Genomic DNA, 9,344 nt, shown 5'->3' with positions numbered 1-9,344 from the left:
GCAGCCTCTTGCCAGGTGCCTCACAAAAGGAGGGGCTTCTCCAGAATGTGGGGTGGACTTACAGCAGCACTGCTTGGGCCAGACTTTAAATCCATACCATTGAAAAATGGTCACTGTTCCTCTATAAAAATTTTTTCACCAGAAGTATTTATTGAATTTATTAATAGAACATATAATTCTACGGAAGCATTGACGTGATTTACCATTGTAAAACTGATGTAATTCAATACAAAACTAGCAACACTGGGATTAAGGAGATGGGACTCAGCTGACCACTGAGGCTGACATCGTTGCCATGCTTGAATTTCAGATTCAGTCCTAGGGTCCCTTGCAACTGGGGCAAAGAGGAAAAGGTAAATTTTTTTTTTTTTGGACAAAGAAAAGTAGGAAGCATAGTTCCTCAAGAGAAGCAAATTTTTTCCTGGCTCTGAATTTTAAAAACTTCTCAGATAGGGCCAGGCTTACATTCATTCCTTTCTTTCTTGAACCATCCATTCAACAAATACTTTTTAAAATTTTACAAGGAATTTTGGGACTATAAGGAACTTTGGGTGAAGGAGACAAGATGTCAGAGTAGAAAGACATGAGCTCACCTCATCTTATGGAAACACCAAAATCACAACTAACTGCTGAACAACCATCAACAAAAAAGTGCTAAAGATACCCTACATCCAAAGACAAAGAAGAAGCTACAATGAGTTAGTAGGAGGGGTGCAAGCATGATAAAATCAAGTCCCATACACTCCAGGTGGGTGACCCACAAACTGGAAAATAATTATACCACAGAAGTTCTCCCACAGGAGTGAAAGTTCTGAGCCCCACATGAGGCTCTCCAGCTTGGGGTCTGGCAATGGGAGGAGGAGCCCCCAGTGAATCTGGCTTTGAAGGCCAGCAGGGTTTGATCACAGGAATTCCAGAAGACTGGAGGAAACAGAAACTCCACTCTTGGAGGGTGCACACATGGTCTTGTGCACACCAGGACCCAGGATAAAAAGCAGTGACCTCATAAGACATTGGACCAGACTTACTTACTAGTATTGGAGGGTCTCCTGTGGAGGTGGGGGGGGGCGGCTCTGGCTCACTGCAGGGACAAGGACACTGGCAGTAGCAGTTCTGGGGAGTACTCATTAGTGTGAGCCCTCTTGGAGGCCGCCATTTTCTCACCAACACCTGGCTCTACTCTATAGCCTGTAGGCTCCAGCGCTGGGACGCTTCAGGACAAACAACCAACAGGGTGGGAACACAGGCCTACCCAACAGCAGACAGGCTGCTTAAAGTCTTCCTGAACACACAGCTGTCCAATAAACCACACCACCTGACACATCCCTGCCTGCCAGAGGGACAAGGCCAAGCTCCACCCACCAGTGGGCAAGTACCAGTCTCTCCCACCAGGAAGCCTGCACAAGCCTCTTAGACAGCCTCATCCACCAGGGGGCATACAGCAGAAGCAAGAAAAGCTGCAACCCTGCAGCCTGTGGAGGAAACTGCAATCACAGAAAGTTAGACAAAATGAGATGGTAGAGGAATATGGTCCAGATGAAGGAACAAGATAAAACTCCAGAAGAACAACTAAGGGAAGTGGAGATAGGCAATCTACCTGAAAAAGAATTCACAGTAGTGGTAATAAAGATGATCCACAATCTTGGAAAAAGAATGGAGGCACAGATCAAGAAGATACAAGAAATGTTTAACAAAGACCTAGAAGAACTAAAGAACAAACAACAGAGATGAACAATACAATAACTGAAATGAAAAATACACTAGAAGGAATCAGTAGCAGAATAACTGAGGCAGAAGAACAGGTAAGTGAGCTGGAAGACAGAATGGTGGAAATCACTCTGGTGGAATAGAATAAAGAAAAAAGAATGAAAAGAAATGAGGACAGTCTAAGAGATCTCTGGGACAACATCTAATGCACCAACATTCACATTATAGGGGACCCAGAAGGAGGAGAGAGAAAGGACCTGAGAAAATATTCGAAGAGATAATAGCTGAAAACTTCCCTAACATGGAAAAGGAAATAGTCACCCAAGTCCAGGAAGCGCAGAGAGTCCCAGGCAAGATAAGCCCAAGGAGGAACATGCCAAGACACACAGCAATCAAACTGACAAAAATTAAAGACAAAGAAAAAATATTAAAAGCAACAAAGGAAAAGCAACAAATAATGTACAAGGGAACTCCCATAAGGTTTTCAGCTGATTTCTCAGCAGAAACTCTGCAGGCCAGAAGGGAGTGGCACGATATATTTAAAGTGATCAAATGGAAGAACCTACAACCGAGAATACTCTACCCAGCAAGGCTCTCATTTAGATTTGACAGAGAAATCAAAAGCTTTACAGACAAGCAAAAGCTAACAGAATTCAGCACCACCAGACCAGCTTTGAAACAAAGGCTAAAGGAACTTCTCTAGGTGGAAAAGAAAATGCCACAACTAGAAACCAAAAAATTACAGGGCTTCCCTGGTGGCGCAGTGGTTGAGAGTCCGCCTGCCGATGCAGGGGACACGGGTCCGTGCCCCAGTCTGGGAAGATCCCACATGCCACGGAGCAGCTGGGACCGTAAGCCATGTCTGCTGAGCCTGCGCGTCCGGAGCCTGTGCTCCGCAACGGGAGAAGCCACAACAGTGAGAGGCCCGCATACCTCACAACAAAACAAAACAAAACAAAACTTACAAATGGAAAAGCTCACTGGTAAAGGTAAACATACAGTAAAGGTAGGAAATCATCTGCACACAAATTTGATATCAAAATCAGCAATCGTGAGGAGAGCACAAATGAAGGATATTGGAAATGCATCTGAAATTAAAACACCAGCAACTTAACACAATCTTGCTTATATACAGACTGCTATATCAAATCCTCATGGTAACTGCAAACTGAAAATCTATAATAGATACACACAAAAAAAGAAAAAGGCATCCAAACACAACACTAAAGTTAGTCAACAAATCACAAGAGAACAAAAGAGGAAGGGAAGAAAAAGGACCTACAAAAACAAATCCAAAACAATTAACAAAATGGCAATAAGAACATACATTATCAATAATTACCTTAAACATAAATGGATTAAATGCTCCAACCAAAAGACATAGACTGGGTGAATGGATACAAAAACAAGACCCATATATTTGCTATCTACTAGAGACCCACTTCAGATCTAGGGACACATACAGACTGAAAGTGAGGGGATGGAAAAAGGCATTCCATGTAAATGGAAATCAAAAGAAATCTAGAGTAGCAATACTCATATCAGACAAAATGGACTTTAAAATAAAGACTGTTACAAGAGAAAAGAAAAAGAAACTTTGGGGAGCATATAATGTGATTAAGGAGAGACTACAGGGCAAGGAGTAATGAGTGACACAACCAACTACTATTAAGAGTATTTGTCACCAATTATAAAGATAAAAGTGCACTGATTAAACAATAAACAAGGAACTGTTGGCTCATTTAATTTTTAGTACACTCATAAAAGACCAAGTCATTTCATTTCCTCATTTCTCTTAGATTACTCATCACAAGATTTAAAAATAGAAGTATTTACTCCAAAATACCAGTATTTTCAGATGTCAATCCCATGAAGCTCTTAGGAAGAAAACAGAACTTTAAAATGCATTTACATAAACCTACAGTACACAGAGGATGATGTGCAACAGATATATTTCCAAAGATCTCCATATCATTAAGATTTGATGATATAATCTAATTTAGTCAAAGATTAAATTAATCAAAAAGAGTAATCTAATGAGAAGTCCTTACAGGCTGATAATAGTGAGATGATCCTCTCAAGGGGCAGCTTCCTGCCCCCTGTAGGTAACTTGTTGCTGGCTCATGTGCCCTCCTTGTGGTGTAAATTATAAATTCTAGGGAATGCCCTGCCCTTCAGGGACTGGAATGACAGTGAAAGTTAGGGAGAGAGATGGAAGGGCAGAGAGAGAAAGGGAAGAAGGGGAAAGAGGGAGCCCCGGCATAGAGACCTGGTCCTGGACCTCACAACGTATCCTCTCCGCTTTGTTGTCTTAGGCTCCCACCTAGAAGTGCACCCAAGAGCAGGGGAAGCCAACTCCAAGTCCCAGTTCACCAGCTGTGCCTTTACTTTGGGTCTGGGTTGAGATCTCAGGGAGGACCAGGCTTCATACTACATGTTTCTCCAGAGCAAACACAAGTATCTCACCAGACCAATGAGTTAGGAGTATTTGAGGGAGAAGTGCCGAGTTCACCTAAGACACAAGATGAGGACTGGTTTACAGGGAACACAGAATCTCTGCTTTGATTCTAAGACACCCACCCAACAGCACTATTCAGCCCCAGAGCTTTGCAAGTAGTATAACTGCTCCAACTGTTCTCGAGTCCATGGAAGAGGAGGTAAGAAGTTAGTATCTGTGATCACTTAGTTGCCATACTGTAAATTTCAAAAGTGTTTCCATGGCAAAGTGAGTTCCTGTTGTCACTGGTTTTGGTACAGTTATTTTTATTAACATCACTTCATAATGGATAGAAGCAGGATCAGAACTACTAGTTCAATGTCTTAGGCTGACATTTTCTCCATTTGTAGGCTCATCTGAAAGCAGCAGTTGGGGATGCTATGGAGACCTCCAGACCCTCTACACCCCTGGGGCGTCTTGCGGGATTGGAAGGCGTCGAGGCCTGAAATACTGTGGTATTGATCATCTCGCTGTCCACCTTGCCCTCCTCCTCTTCTTCCTCTTTCTCTCAGAAGGTGACTCCTTTTGGCAAGGGTCGCTTCCACAGGACTTTGTCCCTTCTCTTGAGATGCCACCTCAAGCCTCCCTGTCCTTCCTCACAGTTTTGATCCTTTCAGCATATCCTTTAGGTTCTCACTACTTCCCACAGCCCCACGCAGCGGAGTGATGAAGAGAGCACTGGACGTGGGGTCCACAGAGCTTGTCGGAGTGTTAGCTCTGGGTCTTCAACAAGTCCCTCAGGTCTCCTGAGCATCCACTGGAAGGGTGAGAATAGCACTTACTTTACAGGGTTGACAGCTTTGTTTGATGTAAGGTGGATGAGAGTGCTTGTGAAACCAGGAAAGTGGGCTAGCCAGGTAAATTAGTACTGGTCTTCATTTTACCATTTCTCGTTATTTCATAAAAGTTTAAGCTCACATGATTCTGGGTGTCACTTTAGGGCAGACAGGTGGGCAGGCATGAGGAAACCTGCCAGGGAAACTCTCCAAGCACTCCTTGAAGATCTGGGAGAACTTTTCTCTCACATTCTGTCACGTGGTAGCTGATGGACAGGTACATTTTATTGGGTCACTCTGGGATGCTTAGGATGGGGCTGATGGTGTCTGTGCCCATGGAACTTTCCAGGGTGGGCCAGAGCAGCCCCTGAGAGCCCAGCTGAGGAGCACAATGGACACTCCTCAGGGGATATGAACTCAAGCTCAAAGGAGGAGAATCATCATCTCAGGTCTAGGGATGGCCACAAGGGATTTCAGACCAAAACTTGGGCTTCTCAGTCCTAGACCACTGACCAGGTCCCTGGAGTGTATTTTCTCTCTCTTCTTGAGCTCCTGTCTCAGCACGAGTCACACCAAGCTGCCTCCTTCCTTCTGTGTTTGCTTTAAGAGTTCGTGCTTCTGAAAGGCTGACTGAAACAGACATGCCATACCTCCTGTGATATCAACCCATCATGTGTACAGTTGGCTTAAAGTACTGCATGGACCCTGCCATGATCGCTGGTGTCTTGTCCAGGAGTCTCGTGGTGGCAACGTCCTGGTCGATGTGGACAGTATGGGTGATGGAGCCAGGGTGGTGCAGGTAACCTGCCATCAATCATGATGTGAGGCTTGTCACAACTCCAAGGGACTCCTTCACATTTGTTATTGCTGATGGCACCCCTGGAGCGCCGCTCCATAGAATACGGAGTAAAAGATGCTCTCTGGAGGTGTGAGAACCACAGCTCTGCCTGGGAGATGTGACCAGCAACATTCCTGCTTCGTTTAGAGCCAAAATTTCTTTTCAAAGTAAATTATGCTGTGTTTCCAGGCTGTCAGCAACCAAACCCTCTTCTGGATTTCCAGTAAGGCGATGGTGCAGGAGAGAGATCACAGATTGAATCCTTGCTCTGTTATTTTGTAACCATGTGACCTTGGATAAATCATTTACTCTCCCTAGGTCTCAGTTTCCTCATCTATAAAATGCCATCTCAGAGAATTGTTATGAAGATTCAATGAAATAATGTGAAGAAGCACTCGGTATCTGGTAGCTTCAGTATTCTCAACAAATACTGAATTCCCTTTCCCTTGTCTTCTTTCCGCACAATTCTCAGTTATGAGGATCAATTTCAGTTTTGCACTAATTCTGCCTGGTATCACTTGCTGCCTGATAGAACTTCCAGGGACCGGGTCGTTCATTAACCCCAGTGCCGAATTAACTCTCTGCTGGCTGAATTGGTGATGCAAGGGACGTAACGAGGACATGTTTTTTCCTATGCATTTCACATTGGTGTAGCTGTTGAGAAACCTATAAGTATTGCACTCATACTTTAAGCTTTTAGGAAAATGTACTCCTCAATGATCTTTAAATTGGCTTCCCAAAGTACATGACGCTTGACAATTTAAAAGTACCTTCAAATCCTTTATCTTATTTTGATGTGGGGACCCATCCAATAAACTGATGAGATGAGGTCGGTGGGGGAGGCAAGTCATCTGCCCTTAACAATTGAGGAAGTGGATTTGTGAGGACAAAGTCATTGCCGCAAAATCATCCAACAGCTGGAAAATGCAGTACTGGGACCGAGGACATCATTGGTGATGTCAGGGCAGGCATACTTTCTCCTGCCCTGTTCTGCTTCCTTTGTAAAGGGTGAGTCCATCTCCTTTGAAGATAAAGAAAGAACTCCCCAGAGTCAGACATTTCTCCTACATATGGTGAAACCCACATGGTGTACAAGAAAGTGTAGAAAAGTTACCTTTAGACATTCAGATTATCTGAAAGGAGAGTTACAAGTCCAGATAGAAAAACCCCCCTTTCTGACCTTCTCAGAAGGTTTATGCTTACAGCACTGAAAGAGGGCATCAGACTGGTCCCTACGCTACATCTGTCACCTCTGGTTTCCAACTCTGCTTCTCACCATTACCCTGAAAACAGCTGTGAAATGTCTGCTCATCCCTTCCTTTGCCTAAACTTGTAGCTTTACTATTTATCCTCAGGGAGATTGAAGGTTGCAATGGTTCTGCCAAAGGGGAGGAGAGAAAAAGGGAAATGAAAAGGTAGCCCTGATACCAGGAAGCTGCATCACCCTCTGCCTCTCTCCTCTCAGGACCCTGGCCTTCATGCCCCACCTCCTGGATCAGCAAGGCCCAGGTTTCCCAGATGACTGAGGTCCTGACTGTTAGAATCAAAGAAATCCAGAGGAGGTTTCCAACCTGGACCCCTGACCAGCATCTGAGAGCTTTGTGTAACCCATGGGTTGGTTTCCCAGCATGGAGTTAATAGGTACAAACATAATTCATTGCACCAGATTCTCCCAAACCTCAGTTGCCTCCTAAAAAGCAACTAGGAAAGAGAATCTGAGTTAACTGCTGAGCACCCTGCCACAGCGAGCGGCTGTGGGCTTGGTGTTAAGCCATCTCACAAATTCCAGGTGGACTCTGTGACTAAACCCGAAGCAGCCAGGACCTGAGCTGTGACTTCTGCAATGATGTCCTTGCACGAGCCAAATACTTCAAAAGACAGGGCTTCTGACGCTTCAGCTCAGACCCAAGATCATTATCATGCAGGCAGCTTCAGCTGTTACACAGATAAAAGTAGCCAAAGAGGCCAGTAAATCTGAATCTGAGTTTGACCCCAATGTCATCAAAATAACATGAATCACATTAAAGAATTGTTATCTGCATTTTGTGGTCTGGTGTGTGCAAATAAAAGGCTGTGTCTCTTTAAAGGTATTTCCACGGATGTGAGCTGTAATGTGGACTTCTGTGAAATGAATCCTGTGTCTCATTGGCTTGCATTGTCAGACTTAGCAAATAAAAATATCAGAATCCCAGTTAAATTTGAATTCCAGATAAAAAATGATTTTTTTAGGGCTTCCCTGGTGGCGCAGTGGTTGAGAGTCCGCCTGCCGATGCAGGGGACGCGGGTTCGTGCCCTGGTCCGGGAAGATCCCACATGCCGCGGAGCGGCTAGGCCCGTGAGCCATGGCCGCTGAGCCTGCCCGTCCGGAGCCTGTGCTCCGCAACGGGAGAGGCCACAACAGTGAGAGGCCCGCGTAACGCAAAAACAAAAACAAAAACAAACAAACAAACAAAAAACACTACCTTGGGGCTTCCCTGGTAGCACAGTGGTTAAGAATCCGCCTGCCAATGCAGAGGACATGGGTTCGAGCCCTGGTCCGGGAAGATCCCACATGCCGAGAGGCCCGCGTAACGCAAAAAAAAAAAAAAAAAAAAAGATTTTTTTAGTGTAAGTCCCATGCAATATTTAGAACACATTTATACTAAAATATTATGCGTTGTCTATTTGAAATTCAAATATAACTGGGCATATGGTTATTTTATCTGGCAACTCTATCACTGATTTCTTTGATAAATATCATAGTTTCAAATATTAATTGAAAACTTTTGATGAGAAAAAGGGTAAGAGGGTAGCCAGTCCCATCTGCTGGGGGGAATAGTTTTGCAAAAGGAGGGAAAGGCACAGCCTTTATAAAAATGACATAGCCACTGAGGACATGACAAAAACTGGTTAGAAGTTGGTTAGAACCAACTAGGTCCAAGATGGCAGAAGGTTCGTCTTCCAGCAGACTTTGAGCCTCATTATACGTTCATTGTAATACATTAGCTAAACGACACATCCAGGGGTGCCATGACTGTTCTGAGGCCAACCATAAAAATTCAAAAAGTGGGCAGTGGCCCAATTCCTGGAAATCTCGGCCTCTTCTCCAAAATAATTGGAATAATCTTCTCACTCATCAGCCTATGAAATTACCCAGCCCCTAAAAACTAACCACCCCATATTTGAGGGCCTCTCATCTTCTGAGATGGCCCACACTCCGTGGAGTGTGTTTCTCCCAGGGCTGCTCTCACTTTCTGAGATGACCCCATGCCCTGTGGCCACTGTCACCTTTTGAGACCGACCACATTCTGTCTATGGAATGAGTACCTCTCTAAATAAATCTACTCATAACCTATCACTTTGCCTCTCACTGAATTCTTTCTGCGATGAGACATAAAGAACCTGAGCTTCATTAAGTCCTGAGACCAGATGTGTGATCTCTAAAAGACAGTGGGATGGTGAAAAAGTGAAAGCATTTCCACTAAGATCAAGAAAAAGACAAGGAAGTCCACTCTCGCCACTATTATTCAACATAGTTTTGGAAGTC

At 44.3% G+C, this 9,344-nt stretch overlaps 2 protein-coding genes across 5 annotated transcripts in view; one reads left to right on the top strand and one right to left on the bottom strand.

The window, feature by feature from the left end:
* Positions 1-9,344, bottom strand: part of MRPL30 (mitochondrial ribosomal protein L30) — a 106,269-nt gene that overhangs the window by 19,790 nt on the left and 77,135 nt on the right. The window lies entirely within an intron of this gene.
* Positions 4,353-7,708, top strand: LOC102987373 (lysozyme g-like protein 1). The gene is given in 7 exon segments (XM_055089126.1): positions 4,353-4,371; positions 4,555-4,659; positions 5,590-5,756; positions 6,008-6,041; positions 7,284-7,451; positions 7,485-7,515; positions 7,633-7,708. Coding segments are annotated over 7 exon segments (600 nt in total).

The sequence above is a fragment of the Physeter macrocephalus genome, chromosome 12, assembly GCF_002837175.3.
Source record: "Physeter macrocephalus isolate SW-GA chromosome 12, ASM283717v5, whole genome shotgun sequence".
Classification (NCBI taxonomy): domain Eukaryota; kingdom Metazoa; phylum Chordata; class Mammalia; order Artiodactyla; family Physeteridae; genus Physeter; species Physeter macrocephalus.
The sequence above is the reverse complement of the archived record's forward strand: the minus strand, read 5'-3'. Positions and strand labels throughout refer to the sequence as shown.